Source organism: Schistocerca nitens, chromosome 1 (assembly GCF_023898315.1).
Source record: "Schistocerca nitens isolate TAMUIC-IGC-003100 chromosome 1, iqSchNite1.1, whole genome shotgun sequence".
Taxonomy (NCBI): Eukaryota; Metazoa; Arthropoda; class Insecta; order Orthoptera; family Acrididae; genus Schistocerca; species Schistocerca nitens.
In genome coordinates, this window is record NC_064614.1 from 623,597,614 (window position 1) to 623,623,403 (window position 25,790).

A 25,790-nucleotide genomic window follows, 5' to 3' on the forward strand; every position below is an offset into this window, starting at 1 on the left:
GCCAGCCTGTTGGTGGTTTTTAACGCGGTTTTCCATCTGCCTCGGCGAATGCGGGCTGGTTCCCCTTATTCCGCCTCAGTTATAATATGTCGGCCATTGCTGCGCAAACCCTGTCTCCACGTACGCGTACACCATAATCACTCTACCAGGGAAACATTGGGGTTACACTCATATCTGGAATGAGACGTTCCCGTGAGGGTGGGGGTGGGGGGGGGGGGGGAAGGGAAGGGGGGAGGGGGCTTCCATTGGGGGCCGAACTGCACAATAACCCTGGGGTTCAGTGTGGGGCGGCGGTGGGGTGAGTGGACTGTTGTAGCCTGTTGTGGGGTTGTGAACCACTGAGGGCTATGGCGGCGACGAAGCCTCTCCTTCGTTTCTAGGTCCCCAGTTCAACACATACACTCTTACATACATCATGATCAGATCGCTCACAACAGGAGGCGTGTAAATGTAGGAATCGTAGTTGTTTAAATTAAGGTTTGGAATTTAGATGTTGAAGACCTGAAATGACTACACTTGAAACAGGGATTAAGACAGAAGCATCCTTGCAGGAGTTGTAGGAGTTTCAAGCGCCATGGGTTACTGCTTCTTATACAGATCGGACTTCAAGTTCACTGTCCTCGAAAGAGACCCGAGTATTTCTACAGTTTGTGTGTACCTGAATTTATAAAATCTTGGTGTCATACATTCTTGCAGAAAAAGGGAGGATAAAACCGATTTTTTGCGCTACTTTTTTCAGGGGTGGCAAGTATTTGAAGTCTATTCGTGGAATTCATTGAACATTTTGGCCGCTGAAAAAAAATTGCAGCAGGAAATAATTTTAGTTTGTTCAATGTTCTTTATTTCATACAAATGTAGCATTAGTTACATCCGAGTTTAAGGTTTGATTGAAAACAAATGAAAGTAAGTTGCTGTGGTGAGCTCGTATAAACAAAAAGAGTGCGTCAAAACAAAATCTAAAAATGTGAGGTTTATTATGGACTCATGTTCTATATCTTATTGTCTAGTGCTATGTTTCAGAAATTTCTCTGCCGTTATTAAATCATGACTTGCTGTCCAGAAATTCGTAATAATCATCGCTATAAACTTGTTTATTAACATCTTTATACTTTTTCTAAAATTCCCTCCTGCATTTAAGCACCTGGTACGAATGCTGAACGTTTGAAATTTTAATTTATTCAGACGACAGAGGAAGTTATGTGAAAAATAAAATTCAAGAAATTATTCATAAAACTGGTTGAATCTTAACAGATTCCTATAAGACATCTTCCTGCAAGGAATATTTCTTATTGAAATACGGTGCTACGTTAGGAAGGACTAATAAATTTCTAGCCACGGCAATCCATACCGTATACCCACGTTTTCCTTACTACAATTACAATGTGAGAAGTAAAGAACGTAATCTACCTGCATCTGAATATAACAGGTTAGTAGAATCCTGTGTTTTCCGAGCAAAATCTGCGTGCTTGACAGATTTATAGCATTTCTACCTTTCATGAAAGTTTGTTCACATTAGAGGAAAATAACGTTTGAGAGCGCAGTGATTAAGCGATTAGTAATTCTTCACTGTGATTAGATACAGTACCCCATATGAACGTTATCTGGCGTCTTATCGCTAAGCAGATAACCAAAGAATTAGTCTTTACCTTTGTAATTTTCCTTTCGCGTTTTTCTTCAAATCCTTGCCCAATGTACGCGGTTTATATGCGAGACGAGGTTTGTAAGCAGGAATTACTTTAGGGGTGGCGCATTACAAGGAACATTCATACAGGCTACTTCTGCTTTCATAATTAACGTGAAAACGAACAGAAACACTGTTTGAAAGATTAGAAATCAGTTATTATCAGGTGGCAAAGACAAAAATACTATTTTATCAACCTGCAAAGAGTTATTTCCTGTTGGAATTACAGAATATTCAGGAAGTTTTTACGCAAAACAGTTGCAATAGAAAGATTCAAAGAGTGAAATTCCAGAGTCTCTAAAATAACTGCTTTTGATCGAAATGAGTTGGTCAGTTTCGGCATTCGTCACGCCACACGAACTGGGATAATGTAACGCCACAACTGGTTAAATGATAAGTTTAACGGAATCATGGGAAATACTTTTAGAAATGTATGAGAAACCTGCAACAAATAAAACCTCTGTACTCCAGATTGCCTCCCCTGTTACAGATGTTTATGGCTGCACTTCTCTCTTTGGATCTCTGAAGGTATCAGCTACAAAATACAGGGCACGGAAGATTATCTGCAAGTTGCACAGAAACCAGATTGCAGGTTTAATAATCGAAGAACATGAAAGGAAGGCAGTAATTGAGAAGGGAATGAGAAAGGGTTGCAACTTATCCTCCGCGTTATTAAATTTGTACATTGAGCAAGAAGTAAAGGAAACCATAGAGAAATTTGGAAAATAGATTAAAGTTCAGAGAGAAGAAACGAAAACTTCAAGTTTAGCTGAAGATATTGAAATTCTGTCGGAGACGGCGAAGGATTTGAAAGCGCAGTTGAATATAGTGGAAAATGCCTCGAAAAGAGATAATACTATGAACATCAACAAAAGTAAACAGGGGTAATGGAATGTTGTCGAATTGAGTGAAATGAGGCTGAGGGAATGATATGCTTTTAAGGTAGCAAAAGAACTGCTGACAACCGGAGTAGTGATGATGTAAAACATAAACTGGCAACAACAAGAAAAGCTTTTTCTGAAAGGGAGAAATATGTTAAATTGATTAAAAATTTAAGTTACAGAAAGGCACCAGCGATAATATTTGCTTTGAGTGCGGCGTTGCACAGAAGCGAAACGTATACGATAAGCAGTAAAGGCAAGAGGAGAATAGAGCGTCTTGAAATGTGGTGCCAAAGAGGAAAGCTGAAGACTAGAAGGGTAATTTGAATAAAAAATCAAGAGGAGGAGTTGGGGAGAGAAGAGTTTTATGACGCAACTTGGTAGAAGAATAGGACGACCACATAGGTGTAGATATAGACACATCATGACGTACCGAAGCACAGTTAATTTGATAACTGAGAGAAGTGAAAATTGTTGAGGAGAGCAAAGCGCATTAGTTATGCATATATGAAAAGGAGAAAAGACAAATATGGAAATCCATATACAAAAATCTTCAGGCGTGATTACATCAACAACTATAACTCGAGGGAGAAGGTGATCAGGTTGGCAGCATCAGAATAATCCGTTTCTTCCGTTATCAACAACAGAGTACTCGGACTTTTTTAGTGAGTTATTCACCACAGACAATGTATATTTATTTTATTACTGTTTCGCCGATTACCAGTTTTACGTACAAGATATACTATATGCGTAGCTCAGACTAGTGGAACAAAACGCTGCAAGGCAGATTGGACTGGTTCCCTGAACCGTGATAATCTTCGCTGAATGAAAGCACGAAGTTCATAGCCGCTAACCAGACGCGCTCATCTGTGTCCCATTTCAACAGAACGTAATGCGAATCCACACTTTCTCTGTTACATCACCTCACGTGAGTGGCAGAGATAAGTGCATCTCTGAATGAGGTCAAAACTCTGTAAAGGAAGTTAGTCGGTGCAGTAACCGTGTACAGGCAGATTATCAGACAGTAAAAGTGGTACAGTGTATAAAAAGAGTCCAGTAAGGGGGTTAATCTTGTAAGATCCGACAACATGGAGCCAAGGAGTGTGTCATGAAGAAGCTCATCAACTGCGTCCTAGTTTTGGGAAGGACTGACGACGGATACCGTGAACAGAGCGCATCTGGAAAGGGTGACAGGAGGAGGGGGCAGAGGGAGCGGATATAGGCATCCACAGTATGTCAGCAGCTCCAATAGTACATATTTCTGTTTGTCCTTCTCCCAAAGCTAATGAGTTCCGGCCTGAATGAAACACACACGTGGCTTAATTCGAATATTCTGAGAGTAGCGGAATATTTGAGGCTATTTATGTTAAATGTTCTGCCAGAATAGCTAAATGACCATAGCCCTTGTTGTAAATCGTACAGTGGCCTCTCCGGCAGTTGATTTCAATGTAGTAGTCCGAAATCTACCCGACTGCCTCACGGCCGATTATTAGCAACATGAGCTCTTCTAAGAAATAGCATTACTCTGATTTTTTATCAGCCAGCAACGACAAATCATACCTGTTGTTTGTTAAGTAATCTCGAAATTGAGCCAGTGATTACCTGAGAAAAACTGTCATCAGTGAAAATTATCTCATAACGGTATCTGTCCATGGCTCTACAGTCTCATCAGGAGAAACAGCAAATGACTGACGAAAATTTTACATGAGTCGTACGTCGCAACATATCCTGCCAAAGATGAGCAACAGTGCTCAGACAACAGGGGATACAAGGAGACTAATGGCGAAGATCCTAGCAGAGGGGTCGAAACGTATAGTATTGAAGAAATATGAAGATGAACATGATGCAACACAATCGCAGAGTATATTCTATCTCCAAGAATTTGCTTCACAACGGAAACAGTTCATTTTCTCCTTTCAAAATCCACTTAGTATCGTTTCTGAAAACTAAACTTTAAACTTAATAATACCATTTGACGTATTCAGGGCCTTCTTTCTTCTAGAATTTCGATTGTGCAATACACCTCTGGAATTCTAATGGCCTCCCAGTCAAATTAGCTTTACGTGTTTCGGGAACAGCTTATTTCATGGGTATGTCCTACTGAAATTATTGCAAGCAATTTGTCATTAGATCGATTCTTAGAGCTAATGAACGTCTGTGATTGCATTTACAAATGATTAAATTTAAGTGATAATTCTGTTCCATACGCATTCACTAAGGGGGCTTTTTTGTTTTTTGTCCACAGTCATGAAATATGGATGACTGTCGAGCCTTGTTCAGATGCATCGTCTAGCCAGTTGAGTACTGCTCGCTTTACGACATATAACAAAAGGTTACTCTCCTCACCCCTATAGTCAAGATCAAAATGTTCAAACGTATATGAATTCCTAAGGGACCGAACTGCTGAGATCATCGGTCCCTAGACTTACATACTACTTAAACTAACTTAAAGTAACTTATGTTAAGAACAACACACACACCCGTACCCAAGGGAGGCCTCGAACCTCCAGCGGGAGCGGCCGCGCAATCCGTGACATGGCGCCTCAAACCGCGCAGCCACACAGCGCGGCATAGTCAAGTGGGATGTACAACACAGATCCGTTTTCCAGTACCCGTGTACATCTAAACAGCGGTGTTGCTCCAGGGTCGCAGAAGCAGTGTCACCTCCATACGTCTCAAGAACTTTCCTTTCACGTTGTTTAGGTCTCCTAGCTTCTAAATTTTTAAATCTAGCTGTCAATGGTGCTGAATTAAATACTTTTCGTAAATTACAGAACCCGAAATTCCATGCACACACTTGTGAACTATTTCATATTTATTATTATGGAGATAAACAAGACGTTGTGTATCTGCTAAATATATTTGACAATCTGCAACCAGACCTGAAAGAATCATTAATAACAAAACTTGATATACCAGACGGAAGTATGTTTGAGCAGTAAATTCACGACTGGATAGTTGGACTTAGAGGTAAATCCCAAAAGATCCTAACAGCTTGATCAGATGACAGGAAAAGGGCCCTTACTGAAAGAATGAAAGTAACATGAACACAAAGAGAAGCTAAAGCAAAACTCTAAAAATGCTCTTCTTCCAATAAGTATACTATCAGTTCATGCTCTCATACCATCAAACGGCTTGATTATGTGAAATATAAATGGGTCACTGCAAATAGTTACACTTACTTTTGCACAGTGTGTTTGGCAGATAAATTCTCTATAAACAGGCATACTGTATAAAACATGTATTTATGCAAGATTCCAGGGGCATGTGGCCTAGGGAGATAGTTGCTAACACACTCACAAAATTTTATAAAGAGTATGACAAAAAGAACTTCCGCTTGACATTCTGCTGTCGATGTGCAGCTAAATTCCAAGCACGTCATGCAGATCGAGATATGAGCTGATATTGTTTACAGCTGGTTGCTATTTCATTTGCCTCTAAAATACTAACAGCCCGTTAATCTATGGAAGACTTAGTGTCACCTTGACTAACACCTTTCTCTTAAAAGTTCTTTTGTTTCGGCTCCAAATCAGGAGAGATATACTGTAGGCTTTCTTTACTGGACAACGGATCTACGTCTCCTTGGAAAGGTAATTCTTTTTTGGAATAAATCTGAATCTAAGTGCTTCAGGCTTTCCAACTATGGTATTAGTTATCGTCAGTATACAGTGAAAGAAAAACGCTACCAGCCTTTTTTCTGTTCTCTATGTATCGCCCCATTTCTGTCAGTTTGTAATTATTTAAATTGGCATTTACAAAGTTTCAACAAAGAAAATATGAATTTCGGATATTGTTTTGTTCCTAGAACGGAATAAGCCATGGACGAAGCATAGAACGTACCAGGTATCAAAGTAACAAGCATGAAGTCTTCATGTCCACCAAATACTCTGTTCTGCGCCGTTAAAATGAATCGGTGTAGTTTCACATGCAGCTTTTCCTGGACGTCGATTATAGTATGTATAGTATAGTAACATGAAAATTTGCCAGCATATGAAGTAAGATACGGCAGCTGTGGCACGATGATCTCATTATCGTATGTTAGGGCAGTGAATGACAGAATAATATAGCCGTTGTTCAAGAGTTCCTCGACTTCGCAGCGTTGCAAGGTCATATGAACAACAACATCTTGTGTGAATGGTCTGATACGATACTACGTCTTTGACTGTAATCAGCTCAAAAAGTGATTGTGCATTGTATAGCCAGATACCGTGCATCAAAACGATCCGATAATTGCAGTGACATTATGCTTATCAGTTCCTTGATCAGCAACGATTTAATGCATCTCAGGGATCTGGCAAGTTATCCATAAATGTAGAATTTTATCAGACCAGCTGGTGTAATATGAGAGCCCTGCTCTACCCGTATGCTATTGCTCGACAGCTGAGTGAGTGCTGACGTTCCATTTTAATTCTACTGCAGTGGCTCGCGTATTTATAGTGTTCTAAAACACGTGCATAACAGGAATCTTCACACCAGCAATTTCGCCATTGTAGGACGTTAACCAAAAGAAAGGACGAAGGTTTCTTTGAAAAATGCATACCACTGAAAGACACTAATAACGTCTAACACTAAGGTCCCACAAGCATATTTCACCATAAATGCGCTTACTGTGGATCAGGTTATGATACCATTCCCGCAGATCAACGATGCCGAACACTAATGGTGTTATCAACCAACAGATGAATATCGTGTATGTGATTTTGCGCATCGTTTTAAAGAAAGCAAGTTTTTCACCCATCTCAATGTTTATGTCGTCATATTTGTCGAACTATGTTTAGTTGTCCTAATTGTCCATCATTTCATCCCCATCGACACGCAACTCGCCAAAATGGCGTCAAATCGAAAGACTTTTTAACTACGTTTTGTGCAATGATTTAATTTTTGCAGGTACTTACAGTGGAATATACGGATGCTGTCTGCAAAATGTGTTGTGTACATAATAATCAGTAAAGAAATAATACTTTAAAATGTCATGCCCTAAAGCTGGGCGAAGCCTGTCTCGTAGGCTGTCTAACAAGAAGAGTTGGGGGCATACAAACATTTCTTCTCATTTACTAGCGCCTCCTCACATTATCAGCCGATATTGAGTACAACCTAGGTGTAATGACAATCTGTCTATATTAAGATACTGACGCAGACCAAACAACCACGATAGATAATGGACAATTGACTCTGGACCTTAACACCGATAGGTGTGACATCTGTAAGATTTACATTTACATACTAGAAGACACTACCTTCGAAGCAAAAGATAAGCAAAATCACATTGTATTGAAAAATGCTAGGTACTGACTTGCGTTGTGTATATAGCGGAGGCATGGAGCTGCGGAAAAGTGGAATGGCTTTCTCATAAATGTACATATTAGTTCTCTATAATGCACTCCAGTGCAAGAGTTTGTGTCTGGATAATATCGTATGAACAGAATTCACTAGTCAGCATTACGTTACGCCTACAGGAAAATTTGTCTGGAAAGGAGGATGGAGGGGAGAAACGATCCTCGTGGAGGAGGATTAGTCCCTCGTTGTTATACGTGGCGAGAGAAAACCACGGTGTCACAAGGACATTCTAGCCAATTAATTACCATCAAAGAACAGTTCGGATGTCTGCATTAAACGCATCAACATAAAACGGCATTCGTAGATGCTGTTTAGATTTCAGAGCACATTATTTCATAACGAAAGACGCGCCACTTCGGAACGCCATATTCAGAATCCTTATTAAAACAAGCCAATACTTAACGAGATATTCTGTAGTTACGAACAGGCGTCGAATCATTAAGGCCCAAGCTGACACCCGGACTCGTATTGGGGAGTGCTCGTCCAACGACCCTGATTTAGTTTTTCCGTAATCATCTACCTGCATCATTTGAGGCGAATGTCGGGAACTGACCTTAAACAAATTCATCATCGATATTCATCCAATCCGAGTTTGTGCTCCGTCCCTTATGGCCTCACCGTTTGATGGTACGTTAAATTCCGGCATTCTCACTTCACTGCACAGCAGGGCAGCATGAAAAACTTTGGACTGTAGTTGAAGGTGGGTGTTCGAACTGTTTAACCCTCGCAACGCCGTTCGACAGCACACAAATTCGCGACCTGGTGCAAATGCCAGAATACAAAAATGATTTCACACGAGATTCTAGCTTACTGTATATATTATTTCGTAGGTGTTATAACAAGTTGATAGCTTGCAGTGGAGTTCATAATTAAAATATCCCGCAGTAACAAATAATTATGTTTCGAAAGCATATTCGAGACAGAGTTTTTAGAAACAACTATTAGATGTGATCTAAGATTTTCAAGAGGAGCATGTTCGCGTTCTCGACTAAATGAAATAGTTCACTATACACGATATTTTGGCGTCAGTCACTTAAAGAAAAGTCCATGGAGAAATAGTGTGAATGTTTTTTTTCCTAGAGAGAGAAGAAAATACGGGAACAGTCCTCTAGTTGGGCGATATCCAACACCACAATGAAAACCGTCACACGACAACAGTTGCATGAGGTTACCTTGTGACTCCGGACGCATACCTTGACTGGAATAAACTCTTTAAAACTCTTAAGGTAACGGGGATAAAATATAGGCAGCGCAAGGTTACCCTCAACTTTTAGAGAAACCAGACTGCGGTTATAAATATAAGAGTCGAAGGGCAAGAAAGTTAATCAATAGTTGAGAAGGTAGTGAGACAGGGTTGTAGGGTCTTCCCGATATCAGAGAGAGAAAGGCTATTTATAACTTGTTCAGAAACCAGACGGCAGTTATAACAGTTGAGGAGGAGTGAGACAGGCTTGTAGCCTATCCCAGATGTTATTCAATCTATACACTGAGCAATCAGTAAAGGAAACCAAAGAAAAATTTGGAGTAGGAATGAAAGTCCAGGAAGAAGAAATAAAAACTTTGGGATTTGCCGATGACATTGTGTTTCTGTCAGAGACAGCAGACGACTTGGAAGAGCAGTTGAACGGAATGGATAGTGCCTTGAAAGGAGGATATAAGATGAACATCAACATAAGCAAAACAAGAAGAATGGAACGTAGTCGAATTAAATCAGTGATGCCGAGGGAACTAGATTAGGAAACGAGACACTTAAACTGTTAGATGAGTGTCATTATTTGGGCAGCAAAATAACATGATGACCGAAGTAGAGAGGGTGTAAAATGTAGACTGGCAATGGCAAGAAAAGAGTTTCTGAAGAAGAAAAATTTGTTAAGATCGAACATAGATTTAAATGTGAGGAAGTCTCTTCTAAACGAGTTTGTATAAAGTATAACCATGTATGGAAGTGAAAAATAGACAATAAACATTTTAGACAACAAGAGAATACACTACTGGCCATTAAAAATGCTACAACAAAAAGAAATGCAAATAAACGGGTATTCATTGGACAAATATATTATACTAGAACTGACATGTGATTACATTTTCACGCAATTTGGGTGCATAGATCCTGAGAAATCGGTACCTAGAACAACCACCTCTGGCCGTAACAACGGCCTTGATACTCCTGGGCATTGAGTCAAACAGAGCTTGGATGGCGTGTACAGGTACAGCTGCCAATGCAGCTTCAACACGATACCACAGTTCATCAAGAGTAGTGACTGGCGTATTGTGACGAGCCAGTTGCTCGGCCACCATTGACCAGACGTTTTCAGTTGGTGAGAGATCTGGAGAATGTGCTGGCCAGGGCAGCAGTCGAACATTTTATGTATCGATACAGGCCCGTACAGGACCTGCAACATGCGGTCGTGCATTATCCCGCTGAAATGTAGGGTTTCGCAGGGATCGAATGAGGGTTAGAGCCACGGATCGTAACACATCTGAAATGTAACGTCCACTGTTCGAAGTGCCGTCAATGCGAACAAGAGGTGACCGAGACGTGTAACCAAGGGTATCCCATACCATCACGCAGGTGATACACCAGTATGGCGATGACGAATACACGCTTCAAATGTGCGTTCACCGCGATGTCGCCAAACACGGATGCGACCATCATGCTCCTATACACATAAACTGGATTCATCTGAAAAAATGAGGTTTTGCCATTCGTGCACCCAGGTTCGTTGTCGAGTACACCAATGCAGGCGCTCCTGTCTGTGATGCAGCGTCAAGGATAACCGCAGCCATGGTCTCCGAGCTGAGAGTCCATGCTGCTGCAAACGTAGTCGAACTGTTCGTGCAGATGGTTGTTGTCTTGCAAACGTCCCCATCTGTTGACTCATGGATCGAGATATGGCTGCACGATCCGTTATAGCCATGCGAATAAGATGCCTGTCATCTCGACTGCTAGGGATACGAGGCCGTTGGGATCCAGCACGGCGTTCCGCATTACCCTCGTGAACCCACCGATTCAATATTCTGCTAACAGTCATTGGATCACGAGCAACGCGAGCAGCAATGTCGCGATACCATAAACCGCAATCGCTATAGGCTACAATCCGCCCTTAATCAAAGTGGGAAACGTGATGGTACGCATTTCTCCTCCTTACACGAGGCATCACAACTACGTTTCACCAGGCAACGCCGGCCAACTGCTGTTTGTGTATGAGAAATCGGTTGGAAACCTTCCTCATGTCAGCACGTTGTAGGTGTCGCCACCGGCGGCAACCTTGTGTGAATGCTCTGAAAAGCTAATCATTTGCATGTCACAACATCTTCTTACTGTCGGTTAAATTTCACGTCTGTAGCACGTCATCTTCGTGGTGTAGCAATTTTAATGGCCTGTAGTGTAGAAGCATTTGAAATGTGGTGCTGCAGAAGAATGCTGAATATTAGATGGGTACATCATGTAACTAATGAGAAGGTATTGAATAGAATTGGGCAGGAATGAAATTTTACGCACAACCTGACTGGAGCAAGGAATCAGTTGATAGGATACGTTCTTAGAAATCAAGGGATTACCAATTTAATACTGGAGGGAAGTGTGGGGAATATAGTGAGCAGATTGAGAAGGATATAGCTTACAGCAGTTATTCGAAGATGAAGCGACTTGCACAGGGTAGAGCAGCATGAAGTACTGCATCAAATCCGTCTTCGAAAAATGGTTCAAATGGCTCTGAGCACTATGGGACTTAACATTTGAGGTCATCAGTACCCTAGAACTTATTATTACTAAGGACATCACACACATCCATGCCCGATGCAGGATTCGAACCTACGACCGTATCGGTCGCGCGGTTCCAGACTGAAGCGCGTAGAACCGCTCGGCCACAGCGGCCGGCTCCCTCTTCGAATTGAAGACCACAATAACAACAGTGAAATATCAATGCGTCTTCAATTTGGCAAGAGTGAGAAGTGGGCGGTGGGGGATAAACACTGCAAGAGGGCACCAAAGCTTGACTTGCACATGTTAGAGTACCGTGTGTGCTGTATCAAACCAGTGTTCGGACCGAAGAGCACGACAACAGACCTGGAAGCCGCCGCAGAACTGCGCGTTGTCGTCGTAGTTGACGGGCGTCTCGTAGCCGAACCTCCACAGTGACCCCCTGTTTGGGGGCTCCCACAGCATGCCGTGGCCGCAGGCCGCTGCCGCCATACCAGCCACCATCACCGCTATTCCGCACAGCATTCTGCCTCTCTGACTGAGCGAGCGAGTGAGAGAGTGAGTGTGTGTACAGTTAGCATGCCGCTGCCAGCTGCTCCATATGTACCTTTCTTCCGTCCGTTATCTGACACTCATCGCAGGACGATAAGCTTGTTGCCAAATTCTTGCGTCAATTTCCCCTTAAAGCCACGCGTGAATCGAGGTCGCGGAAAACATGTCACAGCCTGCGAATTTAATAAGAATCACTCAACACTCAAGACTATCTGTGAGGAAACGCTATCGTTCCTAAGTGCAGCACGCCACCTGTCTGACCGTGGTGGTACGTATGTTGATGGACCGACGACGACTCTACGTGCAAACATACCGTCACGAAAGTAGTTTGACATTGCGTACTCAGTACATTTATCGAGAGCAGTCTATTCTCTGGTGTGCTACAAGTCGATAAGTCCCTTCGCGAAAATATCCCATAAAACACCGTGGCAGTCAGATGAAAACGAGACAGATGGGAAAAATGCAACTATTCGAAAAATAATCCCGATAACTGTTAATACATTTATTCCACTGCGAGGCAAGACGGTCAATACCTTAATGGAAAAATGTTTGCTAACCAATATTACTTTATTCGTTAAGTTAAATGGACTGCTCTTTGAGTGTCTGATAGATAGCGAAGCATGGTGCGATGCAGATAGTGGTTGTCGTGGATAAAATTCCGAAATAATTATTAGGAATAATACGATTTAACTCGTCACCGTCTCCCTATCTCGATGTCACCGCACCATTAACTGCTATGGCACAAAATTTTAATCCTGAAAGTAAAAAAAGCAGGTAGTTCTCAATCAAAGAATAACCACGCGAACACTGTAATACAGGGAAAAGCTTGTGTAAACATTTATTGGCATCTTCAGTATTATAGTCTATAAACCTCGATATAATGTTTGAACAACCAGGATGGCAATCTTCTTCCCAAGTTTACACACAATTAATACCTATAATGAATCGATACAGGGCTCTAACATTTCATTTCTTCACAAGATAATGGGTAGCGAACCAAAGACTGGCAGAAGAGAGAGCAATACGCATTGGGCGCAAAAGATCACTACTATACACACAACAGGAATTCCGGATTCAGGTTCGAATCCTGCCTCGGGCATGGATGTGTGTGATGTCCTTAGGTTAGTTAGGTTTAAGTAGTTCTAGGTTCTAGGGGACTGATGACCTCAGCAGTTAAATCCCATAGTGCTCAGAGCCATTTGAACCATTTTTTTAATTCTGGTGAATAGAAAACTCGTAATTTAACGAGATATACTGTATAACGGTTGCCTACGAAACCAACATTTTATCCATGCGAGAACCACTTCGTCTGAATGTCTATCTTCAGGGCTCCAAAAATATGGAAATTGCTTAGGCAGAGATCGGGTTTGAATGGAGTGCGTATTAGGATTTGCCAGCGGAATTTCCGACTGTTGCTCTCCTACTGAAAAGGATGACACCATGTCTCATCGCCCCCGACGATACGGAACCGGAAACGATATTTTTCATCGTGATACCGTTCCACGTGTTGCAGTGATATCGACAGTCTCTTCGACTTCTTCTACTCCGTCAGGCTGTGGGGAACCCACTGCGCACAGATCTTGCAGAATTTCAGACGCTCTGTCATGATGACGCGCAACGTGAGCCGACTGTCTTCCACAGTCCGACGTCGGTCATTTCTGACGGCAGCATCCACCGCAGCAGTGCCAGAAGTTATAATGGCAATATGAGCCTGCTCTGGCCGATTGCTGTTTTTCAATGATAGGCGACCTCTTCTCGAAGACATGTATTCCACGGGAACACACGCACAAGTGACATACTGTGTTCGCCATACACAGCAGACATTCGAGCATGAATTTCACCTCCTGACACTTCTTCCGCTTTCAAAACATGCACAACAACATGCTGTTCCTCTTTCCCGGCCTGCTTAGTGAAGTCGGACACACACTACTCGCTGACCTTACCTCGGGAACGTCTAACAGACAAATGACACAGCAGTGAATGTTCGAAATGTTCCTTCCTGATTCCCAGTAGAGGACAGTTCTGAACACACAAACTTACCTGCGTTACCAACGACCGCGCCATGCTCTTTATGTTGTCTGTCTCGCTTTCATTTGAATGCTCCTTATGTAAACCAACGACTGTAGGGAAACTGTACTTTCTGTGAGGCAGTCCACATGCCAGTATACAAATGCGTGTAATACGCAAAGCAATGTCGGCGGACAGTATGGGAAATACCGATATAGTCAATAGTCGAAATATAAAAATGCGGAAGGTTAGAATGGGTACTTCCGCGAAGTTTGGCGATTAGCGTGTGTTACGCAACAGCGTTCGACGAATATAGAGACTTATAATTTTGAAGACTTGGCCTCCTGTTTGTCTAAAGCAGGTCATAAAATAATTCGATAAATTGAAAGTTATCTGCATAATGATTTCTTTTTTTTTAAAAAAAAAAATGCTGCTTCTCGATCACGGATTCCCGGTTTCGATTCCCGGAAGGGTTGGGGATTTTGTCTGCCCGGGGACGGATGTTTGTATTATCCCCATCATTTCATCATCATCTTTCGTGACAGTGGTTAAATCGAACTGTGTATAACTTGGGCCTTTGTAGGGGCGCTAGTGACAGCGCCGTTCAGCGCCCACAAACCAAACATCATCCAGTACTGTAATGGTTCAAATGGTTCAAATGGCTCTGAGCACTATGGGACTTAACATCTGTGGTCATCAGTCCTCTAGAACTTAGAAATACTTAAACCTAACTAACCTAAGGACATCACACACATCCATGCCCGAGGCAGGATTCGAACCTGCGACCGTAGCAGTCGCGCGGCTCCGGACTGAGCGCCTAGAACTGCTAGACCACCGCGGCCGGCTCCAGTACTGTAATAATAAAGGTTCAAATGGCTCTGAGCACTATGGGACTTAACTTTTGAGGTCATCAGTCCCCTAGAACTTAGAACTACTTAAACCTAACTAACCTAAGGACATCACACACATCCATGACCGAGGCAGGATTCGAAACTGCGACCGTAGCGGTCGCGCGGTTCCAGACTGAGGCGCCTAGAACTTCTCGGCCACACCGGCTGGCCTGTAATAATAAATGTATTAAGTTATACAACAGTCTATAACTTAACATAATTACCGAGCGAGGTGGCGCAGTGGTTAGCACACTGGACTCGCATTCGGGAGGACGACGGTTCAATCCCGTCTCCGGCCATCCTGATTTAGGTTTTCCGTGATTTCCCTAAATCGTTTCAGGCAAATGCCGGGATGGTTCCTTTGAAAGGGCACGGCCGATTTCCTTCTCAATCCTTCCTTAACCCGAGCTTACGCTCCGTCTCTAATGACCTCGTTGTCGACGGGACGTTAAACACTAACCACCACCACCACCACCACTTAACATAATTAAATAAAAAGAATATAGACTCAAAATAAGCAATGAAAAATAAACAAAAATTAACGTATTAAATCGTTTCTAATGTTTTGAACTACACTCCTGGAAATGGAAAAAACAACACATTGACACCGGTGTGTCAGACCCACCATACTTGCTCCGGACACTGCGAGAGGGCTGTACAAGCAATGATCACACGCACGGCACAGCGGACACACCAGGAACCGCGGTGTTGGCCGTCGAATGGCGCTAGCTGCGCAGCATTTGTGCACCGCCGCCGTCAGTGTCAGCCAGTTTGCCGTGGCATACGGAGCTCCATCGCAGTCTTTAACACTGGTAGCATGCCGCGACAGCGTGGACGTGAACCGTATGTGCAGTTGACGGACTTTGAGCGAGGGCGTATAGTGGGCACGCGGGAGGCCGGGTGGACGTACCGCCGAATTGCTCAACACGTGGGGCGTGAGGTCTCCACAGTACATCGATGTTGTCGCCAGTGGTCGGCGGAAGGTGCACGTGCCCGTCGACCTGGGACCGGACCGCAGCGACGCACGGATGCACGCCAAGACCGTAGGATCCTACGCAGTGCCGTAGGGGACCGCACCGCCACTTCCCAGCAAATTAGGGACACTGTTGCTCCTGGGGTATCGGCGAGGACCATTCGCAACCGTCTCCATGAAGCTGGGCTACTGTCCCGCACACCGTTAGGCCGTCTTCCGCTCACGCCCCAACATCGTGCAGCCCGCCTCCAGTGGTGTCGCGACAGGCGTGAATGGAGGGACGAATGGAGACGTGTCGTCTTCAGCGATGAGAGTCGCTTGTGCCTTGGTGCCAATGATGGTCGTATGCGTGTTTGGCGCCGTGCAGGTGAGCGCCACAATCAGGACTGCATACGACCGAGGCACACAGGGCCAACACCCGGCATCATGGTGTGGGGAGCGATCTCCTACACTGGCCGTACACCACTGGTGATCGTCGAGGGGACACTGAATAGTGCACGGTACATCCAAACCGTCATTGAACCCATCGTTCTACCATTTCAAGACCGGCAAGGGAACTTGCTGTTCCAACAGGACAATGCACGTCCGCATGTATCCCGTGCCACCCAACGTGCTCTAGAAGGTGTAAGTCAACTACCCTGGCCAGCAAGATCTCCGGATCTGTCCCCCATTGAGCATGTTTGGGACTGGATGAAGCGTCGTCTCACGCGGTCTGCACGTCCAGCACGAACGCTGGTCCAACTGAGGCGCCAGGTGGAAATGGCATGGCAAGCCGTTCCACAGGACTACATCCAGCATCTCTACGATCGTCTCCATGGGAGAATAGCAGCCTGCATTGCTGCGAAAGGTGGATATACACTGTACTAGTGCCGACATTGTGCATGCTCTGTTGCCTGTGTCTATGTGCCTGTGGTTCTGTCAGTGTGATCATGTGATGTATCTGACCCCAGGAATGTGTCAATAAAGTTTCCCCTTCCTGGGACAATGAATTCACGGTGTTCTTATTTCAATTTCCGGGAGTGTATATTAGTCCTCTTACTGCTCTTGGGATTGCGAATATCCTGGTAAGTCTTTGAGTTTTGCCTGTAATGAGTGAGAGAACAGCCTACATTTCAGACATCTCGGAGGTTCCTGGAATTATTATACCTGTATAGACGATTTGTATTCTGTAGTATCAGTATCCCCTCGGTTAGTATGTGGCGCGTTAAGTTCCGAGCCAGCACAACTCTGTATTCATTTCATACATACACACATACATACCTGCTGTAACGAAGCAAATTATTATGAGTTGTCATCTTGCATTGAAAGCCTAGCTTGCCATAGAGTCGGGAGGGGAGCGGATTCTGGTTCTCATGCTCGCACAGCTGACGCCGGCTACTGGACCAAGCCAGCTAGCTGTGTATTTGACAAATGCTGCTTGCAATGCGCTACACGTACTCTCTATGAATCGGAAGAAGTACTATTAAATATTAATAGATCTTCTTCATACTTCTTATACCAAATTCTGTGAATAATAGAACCACACTACCAAAATTTCAAATCAGTAACTCCACTACTTTCGGAGATATAAATTTTTACCTAAAATACATAATAACCGTACTAGCATTCCAAAACCGTGTTAGAGACTGTAATGTATTCATCTATAGTATCAATTGAAACTACAGCCAAGAGGACAGGTTCATATAATCTAATTTTCTGGAATTTTCTTTAGTTTCATTGCCACAGATTTCCGACGTAATTGACAGTATATTGGAAAATTATTATTTCATCGTATTTTGGTTATGTGAGTGAGAAGAAAAGTGAGAACGTGATATTTTATGACCCCCTCCCGGGAGGAAGGGGGGAGGAGGTTACACCGGGGGCCGAACTGCACAATCAATAACCCTGAAAGAGTGGTTCGGTGGGGGCGGCGGAGGGGTGAAGTGGACTGCGGTAGTCGTCGTGGGGTTGTGAACCACTGCGGCGGTGGCGGGGACGGAGCCTCTCCGTCGTTTCTACGTCCCCGGTTAACATACAATAGAATCAATACAATACTGTATCTCTCTTACATGTGGACAAAAATTACGATAACTGAATAACTCAAAACAGCTCGTGTCCTTACAGACTGAAACCGTTTCTATTCCACAAATTTTAAACCATACAATGTAAGAATATTACATGTATTCCATTTTAATGCACTGCTCTTTACCCTTGTGTACAGAGATAGCACTAAAAGTGTCTTGTTCATTTCTACAGGCAAAATTCAATCAAGGCTATTTCAAACTAAAATAGAACCGTTTGACAATGCGTAACAAGGTTTGTTACTGTCAAAGATAAACAGCTTCTTGAACAAAAAATCTTCTTGAAAACCAAAATTTTCCCTGAAACTTAAACTCCGGGAATAAATGTCAGGTCAAATACTAAAATATGTTCAGGAATAAAATCTTGGCGATAAAAATGCTTTCGAAAATTTTTCCTTTGGAAACTGAAACCTTCAGGAAGACTAAAGACTACTTCAGTTTGAAATCCTCAGAAAAAATAAAATTTCTCTTGTAAAACTAAAATTATTTGCTTATGTGACTAAAAGATCTTCTTAGGGGAAGCACACAAGCACACCAGTAATCGTTCACTGTTTCCAGTGGCGGGCCTGATAGCACCCCACCTACTGGCGGGAGGGGGGAAAGGGGGGGGGGGGGCGCAAGTCCCAAGCTTCCTCTCTCTCTCTCTCTATTTTTTTTTTTTTTTAAAGATCAAGTTTGCTTCAAAATTGTTTATCGTGACAAGGTAGAAGAGAGATAGCTTTGAAAAGCGTAAAGCAAGAAAAAAATGTTGATGAAAGTATTTCCACCATTTTCATTTCAATAACATTTTCTCATTTCTGCTCAAATATTTGATTTTACTCGTATTATAATGAGCCAGTTCCACAGTTATCACGGAGAAAAAATGAGGCCGTTGAAAGATTACATAAAAGAAAAAATGTAGTTAATAAAGATTTTTATTGTTTTATTGGCTTTGATTTTTATGGTCATACAGCCGTCTACAAAATTTGAAAAATGGTGTAATTTACTCACACATTCATTGTATCACACATAATTCCATTGGCAAATCTGCGTGGTGAGTTTGCCGTGACGTGCTCCTGCAACAAAGGCTAGGTTCATGATGTGTCGTACGAACATAACAACGCATACAACATCAGGTACATAATCAACGAATAAATAAAGTTCCCTTATGACTTTGCATCTTTTCAATGGAAGATCTAGGCACAGAATACCGCTTCCACAGCCGCAAGGTAATTCGACAATAGTTTGTAAATCTTGACGCCCGTTGTTGCCAGGAGCCTTTTCAAGCTGAATGGTCCACTACATTACGATTTACGTCACATTGGTCCTCAACTGCAGGCGTAAGATATCCGTCGCTGACACGTATGCATCACGTGGCTGAGATCATCTTCTTCTCCACATTAAGCAAGTTTACCTGCTCCTTTTAGAAATGTCCCTCCTTCGTTTTGAAGGATCTCTGGTATTTTTTCTGCCACTTTCGCAACTGATCTTGGGCATGCACGCGTCGCTGTCCCAGAAATATTTCCACGGTTTTACTGTATCTTGAAATTCTGCTGTAATGGCTACTGGACAATGAACGTGATAAGCCGGTACAAAATAGGTACTCGGAAACAGCTGCATTCAGCAGCCTACTTTAGGGTGTGTGGTGGAGGGTAATTTGTGTACCACTGTCACTTCCTCAATTCCTGTTCAATTAGCGAATGGTGCACGAGAAACCTGAGTGTTGTTAAGTCTCTGTACGAGCTCTAATTTTACCTTCGTGGTCTTTTCGCGAGATATGCAGTGTGTTTCAGGAGGAATGGTCAATATCCAGAGATATAACAGGGACGACAATTCGAAGCAAAAAAGTCTAGTAAACACGGGTTTAGGGCTACACCTTAAGAACTATGAGCACTTCTTCATCTTCGATACAAATTTCTTCTACTGTAAGCTCTTTGATTTCCATATTTTGGAAGGACATAGTACGGCCCAAAACAAGGAAAAATTATCTAGCAAACGTGCCTCGAAAATGCATAGCTTAAGAGCTATGAGCACTTGTTCTACAGAGAGACGTGTTTCACAGTAACGAAGATGTACAAGTCCTCATAGCATTTAAGGAATACACTTTAGAGCCTATGTTTATTGGACATGTTTTTCTTGGTTTGCAAACTCTTTGATTTACATATTTTGAGATGTGGTAGTATGGGCTATCACCAATCAAAATAAGGAAATTAAAGAGCTTGCATTAGAAGAAACTTTTTTCACAGTATTAAAGATGAAGTGCTCTTAGCTCTGAAGGTATGCATTTCAGAGCCCATGTTTACTGTACATTTTTGCATCGCATGATCCTTCCTGTCGTACCTCTGAATATTGACCGGTCGTCCTGGGGCACCCTGTACACAGGGTGTTACAAAAAGGTACGGCCAAACTTTCAGGAAACATTCCTCACACACAAATAAAGAAAAGATGTTATGTGGACATGTGTCCGGAAACGCTTAATTTCCATGTTAGAGCTCATTTTAGTTTCGTCAGTACGTACTGTACTTCCTCGAATCACCGCCAGTTGGCCCAATTGAAGGAAGGTAATGTTGACTTCGGTGCTTGTGTTGACATGCGACTCATTGCTCTACAGTACTAGCATCAAGCACATCAGTACGTAGCATCAACAGGTTAGTGTTCATCACGAACGTGGTTTTGCAGTCAGTGCAATGTTTACAAATGCGGAGTTGGCAGATGTCCATTTGATGTATGGATTAGCACGGGGCAATAGCCGTGGCGCGGTACGTTTGTATCGAGACAGATTTACAGAACGAAGGTGTCCCGACAGGAAGACGTTCAAAGCAATTGATCGGCGTCTTAGGGAGCACGGAACATTCCAGCCTATGACTCGCGACTAGGGAAGACCTAGAACGACGAGGACACCTGCAATGGACGAGGCAATTCTTCGTGCAGTTGACGATAACCCTAATGTCAGCGTCAGAGAAGTTGCTGCTGTACAAGGTAACGTTGACCATGTCACTGTATGGAGAGTGCTACGGAAGAACCAGTTGTTTCCGTACCATGTACAGCGTGTGCAGTCACTATCAGCAGCTGATTGGCCTCCACGGGTACTCTTCTGCGAATGGTTCATCCAACAATGTGTCAATCCTCATTTCAGCGCAAATGTTCTCTTTACGGATGAGGCTTCATTCCAACGTAATCAAATTGTAAATTTTCACAATCAACATGTGTGGGCTGACGAGAATCCGCACGCAGTTGTGCAATCACGTCATCAACACAGATTTTCTGTGAACGTTTGGGCAGGCATTGTTGGTGATGTCTTGATTGGGCTCCATGTTCTTCCACCTACGCTCAATGGAGCACGTTATCATGATTTCATACGGGATACGCTACCTGTGCTGCTAGAACATGTGCCTTTACAAGTACGACACAACATGTGGTTCATGCACGATGGATCTCCTGCACATTTCAGTGGAAGTGTTCGTATGCTTCTCAACAACAGATTCGGTGACCGATGGATTGGTAGAGGCGGACCAATTCCATGGCCTGCACGCTCTCCTGACCTCAACGCTCTTGACTTTCATTTATGGGGGCATTTGAAAGCTCTTGTCTACGCAACCCCGGTACCAAATGTAGAGACTCTTCGTGCTCGTATAGTGGACGGCTGTGATACAATAAGCCATTCTCCATGGCTGCATCAGCGCATCAGGGATTCCATGCGACGGAGGGTGGATGCATGTATTCTCGCTAGGGACATTTTGAACATTTCCTGTAACAAAGTGTTTGAAGTCACGCTGGTACGTTCTGTTGCTGTGTGTTTCCATTCCATGATTAATGTGATTTGAAGAGAAGTAATAAAATGAGCTCTGACATGGAAAGTAAGCGTTTCCGGACACATCTCCACATAACATATTTTCTTTCTTTGTGTGTGAGGGATGTTTCCTGAAAGTTTGGCCGTACCTTTTTGTAACACCCTGTATAGAAGGAAGCAATATACTAGGAAACAATATAGCAGTTAATTCTTCTAGGGAAGTATGCTCTTGGAATTTTGATAGTAAATCACGGCGAAGTGCCGGTCACTTATAGTCTCTGTTACAACAATTTGATCTCCGTAACGTTTTAGTGCTTACTAAACGAAACCGTAATAAAATACGCTACTCTTCTTTGAGTCTTCTCTTAATTACTCTGCCCGTACTGGTTAGGGTCCCAGACCGAGGAGTGACGCTCATGTCTCGGCGGGACGAGGGTTTCCTAATTTGCGCATTTTGTGGATGAATTAAATTTACTAAGGATTTAGCTACATAGGCTTCCGCTACCGATGTCACGGAGATTAAATTTCTTCTACGTATTGTACGGCGTCATTCTACAAAATACAATATTTTATACAATGATGCGCTATAACATCCAGAATAATTTCATTCTTTCTTGTGTTTCTTCCAATGAATCTCAGCCTGGCATCTACTTTTTCCGCAACCAGATTTGTGTGGTCGTGAACTTCAGGTCGCTCTGAACGGTTACTCGCAGATGTGGTGTCCCTGTATTCCGTTACAATTTTCTAGCGTTGCGAACAGTGTCAGAGCGCTTGGCCATATTTATGCTATCATAATGTTTGTAACACCCTCTTGGGTTACGTCTGAAAGCTGAACTCGAAATACTGTGTAGTACTTGCTAGGGACTCTTCAATGCAGTCACAAGGGAATCTGATATTACGTATGCTCGTATTTTATTCATTAACCGGCGAGCTCTCGCGCTATGAGCATTTTGTGCACAGAAATTTTTAAAACACTCGACATTTTGTCAATAATGCCTACAGCGCTCTTGTTCGTTGCTGTCGTTGTCTCAGCACGCGGGTCACACTTAGTTCGGCCAGTCATCGCGCGACCGTCGACGTACGGTATGTATATTTCACTACCCACATTTCTTAAAATATGATTTTATGTGTATTGCTCTTGGTTTATTGTGTTTTCTTATTATTTACAATGCCTAAGTATACATGAAATGAGTAAACTAACATTATTTTGTATTTTTGTAGATCGATAGACAAGAAGAAAGAAATCTGGCGTGGGTGGAAGAGGATGACCTAGAAAATATTGAAGTAGCATCCGTTAGAGCTACATTATCGAAAGCGACCACAGTACCGAGACGAAGGAGTCAGCAGAAGATGAACGCGAGATGTCTTCCATACAAGTATCAGTTATTTTACTTATGCAAAGACAAACAAACGAAGTGGAATTGCGACCCAGGTCCAAAGTGACGACAAAATCTTGTAATATTGTTACTGGTACACAAGGGGTAAAAGCTCTGGCAGAAGATGCCGAAGATATTGTAAACTGTTTTCTTCTGTTTGTAAGTGAAGAAATGCTGACTGGCGTCGCTACTTGAACGAATATTTACATTAGAAAAGTCAGGGATCAACTTTCAAGAGAGGGAGATTGTGCGGAGATGTACTATAGAACTAAAAGCGTTTATTGGTACTTTATACAAAGCCGGCGTTAAACAACGTGTCATTTCAATGTGCAAGAAATGTGTGACGAAGATGGCGCAGCTCCTGATATTTTTCGAGCTGTTATGAGCAATACTAGATGTCTTTCTCTGATGAGAACTACTCTATGTGATCAAAAGTATCCGGACACGTGGCTGAAAATGACTTACGAGTTCGAGGCGCCCTCCATCGGTAATGCTGGAATTCAGTATGGTGTTGATCCACCATTAGCATTGATGACAGCTTCCACTCTCGCAGGCATACATTCAATTAGGTGCTGGAAGGTTTCTTGGGGAATGGCAGCCCATTCTTCACGGAGTGCTGCACTGAGCAGAGGTATCGATGTCGGTCGGTGAGGCCTGGCACGAAGTCGGCGTTCCAAAACATCCCAAAGGTGGTCTATAGGATTCAGGTCAGGACTCTGTGCAGGGATGTTATTGTCGTGTAACCACCCCGCCACAGGCCGTGCATTATAAACAGGAACTCGATCGTGTTGAAAGATGCAATCGCCATCTCCAAATTGCTCTTCAAATTGGGTAGCAAGAAGGTGCTTAAAACATCATATAGGCATGTGCTGTAATAGTACCACACAAAACAACAAGGGGTGCAAGCGTCCTCCATGAAAAACACGACCGCACTATAACACCACCGCCTCCGATTTTTACTGTTAGCACTACATACGCTGGCAGATGACATTCACTGGGCATTTGGCATACCCACACCCTGCCATCGGATCGTCATATTGTGTACCATGATTCGTCACTACACACAACTTTTTTCCACTGTTCAATCGTCCCATGTTTACGCTCCTTACATCAAGCGAGGTGTCGTTTGGCCTTTACCGGTGTGATGCAGCTGCTCGATCATGAAATCCAAGTTTTCTCACCTCCTGCTTAACTGTCACAGTACATGCAGTGGATCCTGATGCAGTTTGGAATTCCTATGTGATGGTCTGGATAGGTGTCATCCTATTACCATTACGACCCTCTTCAACTGTCGGCGGTCTCAGTCAGTCAACAGACGAGGTCGGCCTGTACGTTTTTGTGCTGTACGTGTTCCTTCACGTTTTCACTTCAGCATCACATCGGAAAAGGATGTTTAGGAGTGTGGAAATCTCGCTACAGACGTATGACACAAGTGACACCCAATCACGTGACACGTTCGAAGTCCGTGAGTTCCGCGGAGCGCTCCATTCTGCTTTCTCACGATGTCTAATGACTACTGAGATCGCTGATATGAAGTACCTGGCAGTAGGGGGAAGCACAATGCACCTAATATGAAAAACGTATGTTTTTGGGGGTGTCCAGATACTTTTGATCACATAGTGTATAGGATTTTTCAATATTCAGACCGACTCAGAGAGTTCTGATAATCTCACCCCGATTCGTGAAATATTTGATTATTTTGCTGAAAAGTGTCAATCGAATTATCAGGATGAAGAAAATGCAACAACCGATGAAATGTTGGAAGGATTTCGATGTCCCTAAGAATTCCGCGTGTACATAGCTAACAAACCTGCTAAGTACAGAATCAGGGTGTATGCTTTATGCGATTCTATTTCTTTTGCCACAAGTAATACAGAAATTTACCCATGCAAGCAACCAAATGGCCGGTACAAATTTGATAACAGTGCATCTGCTATCGCGAATCGTTTATCACAAGACGTATTACACACAGGTAGAAATATAAAGGCTGATAATTATCTCATTTCGATTCCATTGTCTGACGAGTTGATGAGTTACCTCGTACTCCTAGGAAGAAAAAAAATCCCTCCGTTGTTCCCAGATACTGAAACAACACCAAAACGCAATAGTATCCCTGGTTTTCGTGTGAACAAGATTCTGGTTTGCTGTATACGAAAGAAAAAAAAGTTGTGCTCGTGATTAGTATAAACCATGATAATGACAAGATTGATCCAACTACTAGGGAACACACTAAACTAGAATTCATCATGTATTATAATCGAACAAAAGGAGATGTCGATGTGATGAAATGTCTGAAAGAAGAATATTGTGTGGCTCGAATAGCACGTAAGTGGCCATTGAGATTATTTTTTTATATTTTAAATATTACTGGCATAAATAGTCAAATCATGTGCAGAGGAAATACAAATGTGATTATTACTAGTAGGCAAAAACTGAAAACGCTGGCCCCCACGCCGCACGTGTAGATGCGCGGTCTAGGGGCCTTGCCACGGTTCACGCGACCCCCCCCCCTCCCCCCGCCCCCGTCGGAGGTTCGAGTCCTCCCTCGGGCATGGGTGTGT

At 43.1% G+C, this 25,790-nt stretch overlaps 1 protein-coding gene across 1 annotated transcript in view; it reads right to left on the minus strand.

The window, feature by feature from the left end:
- Nucleotides 1-12,168, minus strand: part of LOC126257615 (uncharacterized) — a 32,200-nt gene extending 20,032 nt beyond the window's left edge. Inside the window, exon 1 of the mRNA XM_049955578.1 lies at nt 11,969-12,168. Within this exon, the coding sequence (XP_049811535.1) occupies nt 11,969-12,127 (159 nt within the window). The 5' untranslated portion in view covers nt 12,128-12,168. The remainder of the gene's footprint in view (nt 1-11,968) is intronic.
- Nucleotides 12,169-25,790: the final 13,622 nt, after the last annotated feature.